The following is a 14,098-nucleotide window of genomic DNA, read 5'->3' on the forward strand; positions in this document are numbered from 1 at the left end:
TCAGTTATCGTGAAAAGTGATGAATGAATTGTCCCTTTCACTCGTTTATTTGATATCGTCACGATCAGTATTTACAACACAGGCTACAAATGCTCAGCTACGTCAAGTTACATGAATTACAAATTTTGTAGAGTTTTAAAAAGTTATTACAAAGAATTTCCAATTGTCTGAACATAAATTCTATAAGGTGTATCTCACGTGTTCCATTGTTTCTCATTCTTGCACTCAATGTATTCATAGCAAAGCGATTTGAAACCAAATAATAGCGACCAATTTATAGAATGTGATCGTTAACAAATTTTAAATTACAACGTATATAAAAGAAAATATTTAACAGGTTACTGATGAATTATCCTAGCTCAACGAAGTAAAAAGAGTCTAGATGTTTGTAGGATTGTGAATAACAATATTGTACTTAGTTGCTTTTCAGACAGACTGCTGATTTAAAATCGATGTATGATTGTAATAGTAACCATATATGTTGTGGATTTTTGAAGTTAAATTCCAATATAAAACACATGAATTCCTTACAATATAAGATTATATGATAATATTAGGTCGTCTGGAAAGTTTCTTTCGCGTTCGCCGCTCGGGGCCTTATTTCGTTCTGCTTAAGTAAACAAACCACTAGATCACTCTACCGTCAATCGTGTGGTCACTAGTTATCCTCTAGTAAGGCAAGAGAACAGTTGTCGACGTTAGTAGAAAGTGTATCGAGTGTTTTTTGCGTGGTGAAATATGGAAGACCAAAAGATGCATTTTCGTCACGTTATGTTTCACTACTTTAAAAAGAACAATACGCCTGAAAACACCGCAAAGGAGATTTGTGACGTTTATGGTGATCGGTCTATAACTGTTCAAGCAGTCCGGAATTGGTTCAGAAAGTTTAGAGCCGGAAATTGTAATCTGAAAGATGAAGACCGCAGCGGACGTTCATCCACCACTGATACTGACCTTATCAAGGTCTACCTCGATGAAAGACCAAGGTCTAGTGTTCGTGAGACAGCAGATACTCTAAATATTCCGCGAACAACGATTCATGAGCATTTAACAAAGATTTGCTAATTCAATGCAACAAAAGAGAGCCACTTTTAAAAAAGTTAATTACTGGAGGTGAAAGTTGGATTCTCTACAACATCGCGCGCAAGTGATCTTGGGCGAGGCGAGATAAGTGTCCTCTCAGTGAAAAATGGCATTATGATCATACATTATTTAAAAAAAGTACACAGAAGGAAATATATTTTACACTTACCTCCTATTAAAAAAACGAAAAGAACTTTCCCGATAACCTAATATAATTACTAATTAATGGTTTTATTACAATTCTCTTATAATATATTTTATTCTAGCCTTTTTATTTGTTTCAAGACATTTAATTTTAAACGTTTGGGGAGTAGAGAAAGTGTAAACACTTTTGGAATACGAATGATAAAAAATTTCGGAACATAAAATACGAGCGATGCTGTGATAAACGCGCATTTCTTGGGAGATTTTTGAGCAGTAGTCGTGATTGTAGCATGTGCCAGAAATATAACGCTAACGGGTGTAAACAAAATGACAATACCACTAGAAGAGTAGGTAAGAGTAGGTAAGAAGCCGATTATTTTTGTATTTGAAGATATTTAGAAGTGTCGCATACTATTATATATCCAAAGAGGCAAGAAATAAGTTAGATAAGAGAGCAAAGAGAATATCTGTAAGGATATGTAAAGAACAGCTTACAGAATATATGGTCTAAAAAGTAAGGAAATACAGGTAGTGAAAGCGGCAAAGTTTAATAAAGAAGTCAGTGGCTCTAAGCTATTAGAGTAAGGTGGATATGAAAGTGACTTGGAAAAAACAAGATATGTTGAAGCAAGCACTAAAGAATACTGTGAGGATGAAAAACACATAACACCGTTGATTGAAGATATGGAAGAGGATGTAGAGAATCAACAGTAAGAAGTTAGTGGTACTATGTGTTATGATAATGTACAGAACAGGAATCACATGAGATAACATATAAAGGAAAAACCACCACAGAACATAAAATAAGTTTCAAACAAAGGAAAGAAGACAAGAGCGAGGAATAGGGAAATGGAACAGTCAAATAATGTGATGTTACGTAACATATTGATTTCTAACAATGAAGACGTGGCAATAATTTCAGGAGAAACAGAAAACTGGAAGAAGGCGATGGATGAATAAATAATGTCCATGGAGCAGCATAACGTGTGGAACTTGGTACTGAGAAAAACTCACATGGGTGTTATAAAGAGCAAGTAGATATTCCATGTCAAATTCCATGTCCTCAACAAAGTAGTACTATATAAAGCTAGATCGGTAGGCGTTGGTTGTTAGCAAAAGTTAAGAGTACATTGTGTAGTATCCTTTGCACCGGTAACAAACTAGAGGCTGTTAAGGCTATATCAGCATTAGCCATTATATATAATTTAAAAATTAAGCAGTTTGATGTAAAATGCACATATTTACATAATAAGATAAATGAAGAAGTTTATGTTACAATGTGGAATAACTCCCAGGATTTACAAAAGTTCAAGATAAAGCCCGTAGTTGAATAGAAGTATATATGGACTACCTTAGCCAGGGTATCACTGGAATCAAAACATAAATAATGTTCTTAGGAACGAATGAATTAGGAATGCCAAGATTGGAGGAAGAGCCATGCGTTTATAAAATTTAGGATAGAAATAGTATATTATTACTATATGCATATGTTGTGTGTACATGCGCATATGTATGTTAAGTCAAGTCAAGGAGATTAGAACTATTTCTAATATACGACGTCCTATGACAGTAAGGGGAATTAATAAGCAAATAGAGTTACTTCAGAACCAAAATATTAATTTCTTAAACATTAAGATCAAGGAGGATGAATTAGGATTCAGTTTGTCTCAGACAGGTTATACAGATAAGATTCTTAGTACAAATTAATTTAAATTAATGCAATCCGGTAAAGACACCGATACATTTACAACAAAATTTAGACATTCATGATAATCCCGCAAGGGTAGATACGCAGATGTATCGGGAAATGCTTGGGAATCTGTTTGTAGGCTTAGGGCTTAACATATCTTTCTGTATAAGCCAATTATTTCAATACAGCCAAAACCCTAAATCTATCCATTTAAAGGCATTGAGAAGGTACAGGTACCAAAGATCATAGATTTCACTACAGAAAAGTAGGGTATAGCATAAACGCGAATATAAAGTAGAATATAGAGTAAGAATATTGTAATACAACCATTAATTTCAGCAATTATGTTAAGTTCGAGGAATTCGTGTGCCTTTTTATTAAATCAATGTTGCCATTTTCCGAGTTCTTGCGCTTGTTTCGCGGGTTCCGAGTAAGGTACATGACTCTGTATATATAGTTTTCTATTTTAATTATATATATATCTTCAATTATATATTACACATATAATATTAAATATAATTACTTAATATTATATAAATGTATTATATTTATATTTTATATTTTGTACATGAAACTCACTCAATTCACAAAACTCTTAAGTACACTATGGAACTGGTGCACATAATAATCAAGTGAATTATATACAGGATGATAAGTCTCATATTTGAAGTATTTATCATACTTACTGAGAGTCTAATCTGAAATAAGACGTCTAATCAATGAAATTCTATTCTAAAATCCTAAAAGCAATCCTTTCAATGTAAAATCAACTTTTATCATTTATTAGCGTTCCATATCCTGATCATACTTCACTTCTGACACAGAGGAATTTTCATTACAAGTACAATGTTGTAAACACAAGGTTATTACTAATGTCAACAAAAAATCTTTAGTATTTATCCAGTTATGTACTCGTTATTCTCATATTGTTAATAATGTCCATTATTTTTCTAATATGGAAATGACAAATATGTCGGGTTGTAGCTAGGGGCGTATAATGAATCTTCACCAGGGTTGTTCATGATTGTCGCACAGATATTTATTACACAAGTATGGCTGATACAAGATTGACGAGCGGACGCGGTGACTGGACGCAAATGACAATGGCCCTAGGTTCGATATAGCGAATCCACGGTCAACGGGATAACGAATATACTTTGCTTCAAAGTCTAAGTCGGACTCAACTTACTACTCGCGATACTAGGAACGCTTGATTGACTCTTAGCTAATCAGATTGCCAGAAAAGAATGACTTTCCGTCGCGACGACGCTGCAGAGGAAAACTATGATGGGGTGTGCCTAAGGGCACGAGATCATCGGATTCGTCAAAGAAAGCCTCCACTCGGAGGGTGAGGGAAATAGACGCTGCTGTTAATTGGTCAATTTCTATGTTGGCGGTTAGAAAAGGATGCTAGCCGCCCTAGAGAGAGAGTTCCTAGCAGGCAACGTCGTACGTGACCAAATCAGGCTTTCCCATAACTTCCCGCAATAGGTGACAGATTTACAGGCTGATAGAATAAAGACTGTTTGTCGATCTGAAGGACTTTAGTTAACTAAGTCCTAAGATTTGTAACGGTTCCTCAGGTTATCTGAACATAAACTGTAAACGATGCATCGGCATCTGGCGATCATCTGGCCCAAAGAATGGGGTCTGTGTGTGGCGAGCTGCGGGGCTGTTGGAATGTCTTATTGTCAAGTGTCTGTACTGCCAATTCTTTAAAGGAAAGCTATGTTACTTTATATCTCTGTTAGGTGGAATGTTTATCCCGTGACCGTGGCTACGCTCGGCGACCGGTTGTCGCCTCGAGCCTAAGCTCATTGTCTCAAGTTTCGAATGACTGTGTCTGGGTTATTTCGTAGATGCTACAGTATTGAGGCTTTTCCAAATAATTCCAACGGGGGGGCCCGGTGTCCTTTCATCTCCGACAAATATATACTTTGTGCGTGACCTTGTCAATGGAAACACATGCAGCCCGTAACTTGTACGCAGAAAAATGCCAACAGCCACATTCCATCTGCTAAGCATATATAAAAGCTTTCACAACGTGTATGTAAATTTGATTATTTTGCGTCATAACGTTGGGTGGCCGCGATTTGTTTCTGTTTCTATCGCTGATACGGAAGAACGTGTTTCGAGGATGGTAGAACAGAATCTAAGAACTCGAAAGCCTCCAGTGGCTGTGGATATCAGTTAACTATCGATTCACCGAACTCTACCCTTTATATTGTACTCTTTACTGACGTGGCTGAATTGAGTAGCAGGAATGGGGTTACAAATTCTCATAATATCTATGGATGGTCAGATGAAAATCCTTACGCAACTATTGAATCAGGGCATCAAGAAAGATTCTCCTTGAATTTTTTAATCAGAGCCTGTTAATAAATGACTAAGTTGAAGTCTAAATCAAACCCTTGGAAAAAGGTAGATGAGACAAGGGAATCCGTCAGAATGGTCTCGATCATCTGACTTAAATCCTCTGGATTCTTTATGTGGAAACGCCTTAAAGACTTTGGCCTACTCATAACCGATAAATAATATGTTGGACTTACGATAACGAATAGAAAATGCGTGTTATAGAATACGTGGCAAGGAAAGGATATTTGAAATTGTACGACGATGTATGATCCATAGATATATGTAGCAATAGAAGGAAGATACGTCGAATATCAATTATGAAGATCTGTACTACAAGTACATCTATAATTCTTTGTGTAAATTAAATGTGTCGCGAACAGAATCAATTGTGATACGGAACGCTAGTAAATAATAAAAATGGATTTTATACCGAGAGCATTGCTTTTAAGGACTTACATCGATTAGACATTTTTTATTCCTGAGTACTGTAAGACCTTTAAGTATGAGAACCTTTTGTACCACCCTGTATATTTACATATAATAAATATTTTCAAACAAATTATCTATTCTAAGCGAAATATTACCTCTATAATTTTTAAACGCAATATTGAACTTGTTTCCCGTAAAATAATCTTTCGTTTCTATTCGAATATTAACTTATATATTATTAACATTATTTCCTTTTTATATAACTGGTTTTCACTAAAGAAAGTTATTTTATTTCTGTAACGTTACTTATTAATTTTTATACGAAAATAATAATTATTTCATGTAATTTTAGAGGGACAATTACCGAAAGGAGCAGCCTATCTGGAGGAGACCGAAACGATAAAACGACCTCCGAGCGACGAAAAGCCGATAATTAGTCCAGGCGAGATCAGTGAGTACATTTTTCATAGATTCGTAACCGTCGAACATATATTTTATGACGTGTACCGAGCACGTAATTTGAGTTTAACCGTATCTATAAACTCTGTTTCGTGAATTCACCCGTGAATTACTTTTTAAAGTGTAATTTACTTTCATGCTGTGTTGTGTGAAGAATTCTCGTGAATGTTGACGTTACGCGTGATGTGATAAATCATTCTTTACATTCTCGATAAAATTTGTGTGAAACGAGTCTTTCCCGGTTACCGCATTATGAAATTAAGCTGATGTTCGCTCAGTTTACAACGTGAAGAAAGAGTACGAGAGCGAGCCAGAAACAGAAAATGAACCGCCAAAGAAGATGGTCGATTTGGGTCCTCGAAAATTCAATGGTATTGGCCCAACATCTAAGGAGGGTATTCCTCTCGTTTTAAGATCGGTAGGTCTCTGCATCTGTCTCTGGTTAAGAGTTAGTGAAAAGTTTTAGAATTTAGGTTCATTAATGTATTAAGATTTCTTTAAATATATCATTAATCCCTTACTGTATTACTGACAGACTTTTTACTGTGTATCTTATCTTATTTAGAAATAACTAAATTTAAAATATGATTCTTTTATTGCAATATTAAATTTTAGCTCAAATAATTCTTAATAACATGGTTTCCATATATGTTTATATCAACCCTCTATAACTAGATTTCTTTTCGTTTATGACAGAAAGAAATTAAAAATTGTTCGTGATTTTCTACTTTATTGAATTTGAACTGCTATTACAAGGTCATTTGTTTCTGGATAATTTTGAACTAATATAAATATATATATAGTGGTAAATATACTACAAATGTTTATGCAATTTTAAATTGAATACAGAAATTTGTATTATTTACGTAAATATTATGATAAATACTCTACTTTTATGTATTTTTTTATAATAATGTGTATTCTGTAAATTTTTACATATTTAAATTTTATATGAACATCTGCAGCCTAGTGATAAACAATGAAAATGAAATTTAAATATAATTAATAAATAAAATATTGATTAATAATAGTAAAATTTACATATATTAATACAATAGAAAAATTTAAATGTTAAGGTATTTTATTTACATGTCACATAGTGTTATAGAGGATCATGTACAATATTTATAACTGTCACATTCATATGAATGTCTGCTGTATAGTTAAGTTAATTTTACTACAAATAATTTTTACTACATTATTATTTACTTTCATAAAATTTGATTTTATTCTATGAATCGCACCGTATTTATATATACTAGAATCATTACATCACAGTGTGGGATTAAATAAATATTAGGATTTGTGTAATATGTACATATATGTAGGGTGTCCCAATAAATTTTGATTACTTTGAATATCTCCGTTAGTTCTAGATGCATGGAAAATCTTCATTTACAAAGGAATATATTATGCTTCACTAAGTCAAAGAATATAATTTATTGCGTATAAATTATTAATTAATTTATTTCTTAGATAAAAATGATGTTCAAAATTTTGGAAATCTTTCATTTAATGAAGTAGGAACTATTATTGGCATGTATAGCTTCCTTTACATCATTCATCAATTCCGTAAATAAAATTTTTCCATATCTTTGAAAATGCGAACCTTTAAAGTACTCAAAATTGTTGAGACACATTTTATATCTGCAATATGAATTACACAATTTTTAATTCTAAAAGTAAATTTCTTATTATACACAAGATTAAGAACAAAATTAGTTAGTAAATACCAGTACCAAAATTACTGAGGATCTGTTATTATGATAGTTTTGCTTTTTTCTCAGCGAAATGCTGTATATGACAAAAAATTATTCAAATGATTCAATGACGCAAAAATGATTCAATTAAAATACATATATACATTTAATATTGAACCACGAAAATTATTTACTATGCCATTTTAAAACGAATGCGTTTAGCTATGATATTTAACATTTTTTAACATCCTGTCGTTATGAGTAAGAAACCTCATTGACTTTCATTTTAGAATTAATGAATTTTCTTCTTGTTTGCATCATTTGATTAAGAAACTAAAATTTTAGGAAGTCAAGGAGAATAATCAAACAAAATGGTATAAGAAAATGTACGACTCGTTGCATCGTGCAGACAGAAGCGGTGAGTTTGTGTGGCAAATATGTACTGTGCAGCTTCAATGCTTATACGAAACAATTGAAAGTTGTAATAGCGATTAATATTACGAAAATGCTCAGCAGTATTTTCCTATTCTTTTTTCTTTTTAATTTTAACTAGTCTAACGAATAATATACACATAATAATGTTATGAAATAGTGATCTATTAGTAATGTTTAACATAAATTACCTCTATCTCATTGAAGGTTATTCTTCTAAATAATTGTCTACTTTCTTTTTAAATTAATTAACATTTCGTATTATGACAAATTAAATTCAGTGGTTTCTTGCAGTTTTACAGTTTTCCGTGAATACATTTTTCATGTGAATTTACTATAATTTAATTCTAACTAAAAAAATACCGTTACTTCTCAAAAAACAAATTCTTTTTATTCCAATATTAATATCGAAACACATGTCTTCAAATCTTTGCTTAAATAACGAATCATTATAAATTAGAATAGATTAAAAAGTATTAAAGTATCATTTGAATAAGAATTATAATTCTTAAAACAAGCAATCTATCAGAAAATCACAAGGAGCTGAGATTAATATATAATCTCATTTTCAGATGACTACATAACCGTTCATTACAAACAAAGAAGAGGTGAATACACGCTCCAACGAATTCAACATATTACGATATAAACGAATACTAATAAATGAAATAGTTTAGAAAATTAACACAATCATGATAATGGCCGACTTGATCGGTCGAGATTTCGCTGTTTTTAACCAGTTAACTGCGTTCGACGTGTATATACAGTGTCCACACAGTGTGTATTAAACGTATCGATAACTTACGTAACACTATACATACGTCGGCTCACGAAAATCTTCGAACATTTCTTAAAACAGAATAACTTCTCTAAAATTGGTGTAGTTTTTTCGAATTTTTTATGTAAAAATATGGAAAATTATATGGAACAGAGGCGATTTCGTCGATTCCAATGACCTTGGAGCATGTTTTCAGGGCCATCAATCTGAACAACTTTTTCTTCTACATGCTATAGCCGCTCAACTTTAGTTTTCCAGATATACATAAAAATATTTTTATTATTATACATATGTGTATATTTAACGATGCGTAGCTTTTTGGTGTCTTGGTTAGATTAAAATTAAATTGGAATTAATTTCAAGTTATATTTGCGAGATCTGTAACAGGAAATATTAGTTCCCGTTTTTCGCCTCCAAATACGTTCTATGTTTTATGTATGAGCACCGTTGTCCGAATCAACAAAGTTCATTCTATGGCTTATCGCTAGATGTTTATATCCTTCCTCGTTTAAGTATTTATACGATTTCCAACAGTCAGACATAACTGGCATACCTGGTTTGCTCTGTTCCTGAATAGCAGTGACTAAAGTGGTGAAACACCGATCTAATACTAATATAATAAATATCTCCTTGTTTATGCGTTAAATTCTGCTAAAAATATGCCAAAAATTCATTGCCCAATTACAAGGCGATCTTTGTTAATTTTTCCCCCCACTTTTATTGCAATAATTCGATTACTTCGGTTTCGTTTCGACAATTTTGTTTTCACTTCTTATTTACGTAGAATGTTTTTCAATCCACAAGATACATATATCTCGGCAAAAGCTGACCCAACCGACAGCTATTTGCGAGGAAATGCTGACTGAGGTAATCTCAGTATTATACAGTACGCAATGAAGCGGCAGGCAGTTTATTCACAAAGATGTATATTGTGAAACGTTATTTTTGTAAGCACTAATTTCTAAATGTCTTCATACGTTTTATATTTCGACCCTTGATATAATAAGTATCATAATATCTGGACAATAACTTTTCGCGATCGAACTTCATCATTCATTTGTTGCATTTAGTGCAAATTCATCATGCCATGAAATACTTTTTGGCTAATCAAAAACCTATCAACTTTCCGCAATTGTTGCAGATATCCAAGAATTTATATAACGCCATGTCTAATAATGTATGTTAATACGGTTAATAATGAAACAGGTCTTCACGTCTCAACTTGTAAAAACAGATAGATAAAGCAGGGCTATTCAATTTATAATGGCATACCATATATATAATGCAATACCAGTAAATTACCACAGCTATTTGAGAATATGGACAGCTTATTCAATAAGAATTTATTTATTGTCTTGAATTATTTAAATAACGGCATCCTTTGGATGAAAGCACGAACACGGATAATGCTGCATGCACAACTCCATCTGTGAAACTGTAAAAAATATCTGTTACATTTTAATTAAAAATTAATATTATCAATATATTATGTTTGAGTCTGGGTTAATTTTTTTTATCAAGTGAGTGCAAAAAGACCGGCAACTTTTGCGTAAAATAATAAAAATTACTCTATTTCATAAAATAATATTAACAATTTATTCGCATATTATTATCATCTCAGGCAATTGTTGCCGACTAATTTAAAAAGACCAACCCAAACTCAGACTTAATACATTGATAATATTCATTTCTATTTTAATTATAACAGACATTTCTTACAGTGTTGCATATGCAGTTGTGCACGCAGCTTTACTTAAGCTCGTTTCACCCTTGTGCGCAAACATAAACAGAAGACATGGTAAGGAGCAAAATTGAACACACATTCAGGATTTTAATATAAATGGTATTTTATTCAATGTCTGTATATAGAACACAAGAAAAGTAAAATATATAGTATTATATAGAATGTTTTGGCTTCGTAAAAAATTTTACCGTTTTGTAAATCATTGTTTTGGTAAATAAAAATTGTTTTCGCGAAATCAGTTTTATACCGCAAAGAGAGCTGTCGGAATCAAATAGTGTAAACATGTGAGCTTTGGTAACAACTAATGTTAATGACCGGGATCAGAAATGTATTAGTAATTAATCTGTTGTAGTTTCTACAATAAACCACATCAAAGCATCTTTAATATTTCGTAATGAACTCATTATTACGAAGCGTGATGAATAGTATTATTTTTCAACTGAAAAATGGTTTGTCAACAAACAAGTTGCTTGCGAAATCTTTTTTACCGAAACGATATTGTATATTGTATATAAACGATATTGATATCCCTACATCTTTTTGAGGCCATCCGACATTGTTATCTTCTAATTAGAAGAGAGGATTAAGATAGATACATCACCTCCGAAGTTGCAACAATCGCATCAATAACTGCAAAATTATTAGAAAATTGTTAGATATGTGAAAGGAAATTAGTAAATAGACAGCTCGAAGAGCACTAAAAGAATTTCATTTTATGGTAATCGAAAAGAAAAAGAAGTCTGTTTTTTCAACGAACGATATCAAGGCCTGCCTACGTTTCGCACAAAAATATAACATTTAGACTATTAAACAGTGGAAAAAAGTGATTTGGTCTGAGAAATATGAACTTAATCGATTTTCATCGGATAGACGTTTGCGGTGCTGAAAGAAAAGAAGCGAAACTAGTCTATTGCCACGTCATGTTAAGCAAACAATTAAATTTGACGGCGGTTTGATTATAATATGGGGATGCATTACAGTATACGGCGTAAATCCGTTACATCGAATCGAGGGAATGATGAACCAATACATCTATAAAGACATTTTACAAAAAAACTTACTGGACACAGTTGAAAATATGTCGGTATCAGAGAGTGACGTCATATTTCAACACGACAATGACCCCAAGTATTGTATCAGGCTATCCCAAAAGTGTGCATGACTCATTTTGTAGTAATATAACAAAATGAATCACACATAATTCAATAAAGTAATATAAAACAAAAAATGTTAGCATCATTATTATCTCCTTATAAAACGAAAGAAACTTTTGAGACAACCTATGATATTAAGAATATGAAAAGTTGGCTACAGGTTCAGCCCTTCCAAACCATAGAATGACCTGCTCAAAGCTCAGAAATAAACCCTATAGAAAATATCTGAGCATATACAAAAATGTAGTTGGCAAATGAATAGGATGCTCCCCCATGAACTTTAATAATTTATAGCAACGAGAACAGGGACAATTGTATTTCATCACGCAGAAATATTACGAGAATCAAGCATGTTAAAATGTGTTCGAGAGGTTACTAAATATTAAGTTTACAAACAACTACAACCTACATTTAAAATTACTTGCGGTGCAAAACTGATTTCACGAAAACAATTTTTATTTACCGAAAGAATCATTATAGCATGAAGGATAAAATTTTTTAGGTATATTTCTATATTGTATTTTTCTTTTTTCGTATTCTATATGCAAACAATAGATAAAAACTCCGACTATGTGTTCAGTTTTGCTCCTTACTATAAGCGTTAGGGTTTGCTAGGTCATTCTATCCAACCGCTGGTAACTAATACAGACGCCGTCACGGATACACAATGATAAAGCAGAATCCACTGTTCTGATACCGATTGTTTTTTATAAATGTCTCAGATATGTATTAAAAAGTCATTGAAGCCAGAGAGAACGTAACGGTTCTACAGTTCCATTATGTAATTACCCAAATATGTTCTGTAGCTTTATGTCAGTTACATACAGAATGTTCGGCTACAGATTTAAAAAAATTTAAGGTGGTTTTTCTTGAGGCTAAAATAAGATGGACATCAAGAATAAAAAAAAGTGCATTTCGGCTTTGCTTTTTAGTTATTGGAAATTAAAAATTAGTCGAAATATCCCTTTGCGCGAGCAAACTTTACACAAATGAAACTAGGTCAGCCCAAGCAACGGCGTACACAGGAAGCCTCACATTGAACGATAAATGGGCAGCAGCTTACTTCGTAAAAGCCGTAGAGAGTGATGTGATCGAATAGATGTGAATATTATAATGCACCATTGCACATGATCATGATCATTATGAGTAATTTGTGTGAAAAGCGTGTTTGGTTCATGCAAGATAGTATTCGATCACATTTAGTAGCACCTCAAAAATACTTGATGCATATGTGATCCTGTCCCGCGGACAGGACGGTCGCAGTGCGTGTATGAAATTTGTATAAACATTGTTTATATGTGTATTTATATATTTATATGTTTATATATTTAATTTACGATTTTTCATACGAAACGTCACGCAGGATAGTTTACATCTTCTCTTCTTTACTTGTACGAGATAAGCTACTGGCCATGTATCGTTCGATTTGAGGATCGCTGTTTCAGCTGTTCAGACTTGACCTACTTTCGTTCATGTAAGAAGGTTTGTTCGCGCACAGAGATATCTCCACTGATTTTTAAGAATCAACAACTAAAAATAAAGCAAAAATCGCATTTTTAAAATTTTTGATATTTACATTATTCTAGTTTCAAGATTCACCCCTTAAATCTTCTTAGACCTGTAGCCCCTATATGTGCTGAAATTTCATCGAAATCGGGTGATGCAAAAACGAGTGTTATGGACCGATATTTTTAAATTTATTGCAGTAATAGGCGGGCAGTCGTGAAACACCACGATTTGCACCATTTTCCATCGCTTGTACATAGCAACGTTAATCTATCTTGATAAAATTTTTAGCATGCATATATTAGCGGTAATGTATTTTCGAGTCGATATATCTAATGATAAATAGCTCGTCAGTATTTAGTCTTACGTTAATTTAAGACCGGACTTTTTAACTTATGGTCAGATTTCAGTAAAGCTGAATTTACACTGTTTCATTTTGGAGGAATGGTATACATTTGGCTTAAGGACCTCGCCAAGGCGCTTGAGTGAACGTTTGAAAAGTCGGCGACTCGAAGTTACTGAGTTATGCGCTATCTTTGCGCGAGATAATTCAATAATGGCAAGCGGCATAATAGTGCATTGGCAACGAACAAAGACTTTGTTCAAGAATCTGGCCACGAAGTA

General features: G+C 32.8%; 1 protein-coding gene across 1 annotated transcript in view; it reads left to right on the forward strand.

Moving 5' to 3' along the window:
- The window catches only part of LOC132915422 (uncharacterized), a 383,223-nt gene that overhangs the window by 260,223 nt on the left and 108,902 nt on the right, over positions 1 to 14,098 (forward strand). The window contains exons 13-16 of the mRNA XM_060975216.1: positions 6,054 to 6,152; positions 6,439 to 6,578; positions 8,206 to 8,278; positions 8,865 to 8,900. Of these exons, the coding sequence (XP_060831199.1) occupies positions 6,054 to 6,152; positions 6,439 to 6,578; positions 8,206 to 8,278; positions 8,865 to 8,900 (348 nt within the window). The remainder of the gene's footprint in view (positions 1 to 6,053; positions 6,153 to 6,438; positions 6,579 to 8,205; positions 8,279 to 8,864; positions 8,901 to 14,098) is intronic.

Source organism: Bombus pascuorum, chromosome 17 (genome assembly GCF_905332965.1).
Source record: "Bombus pascuorum chromosome 17, iyBomPasc1.1, whole genome shotgun sequence".
Taxonomy (NCBI): Eukaryota; Metazoa; Arthropoda; class Insecta; order Hymenoptera; family Apidae; genus Bombus; species Bombus pascuorum.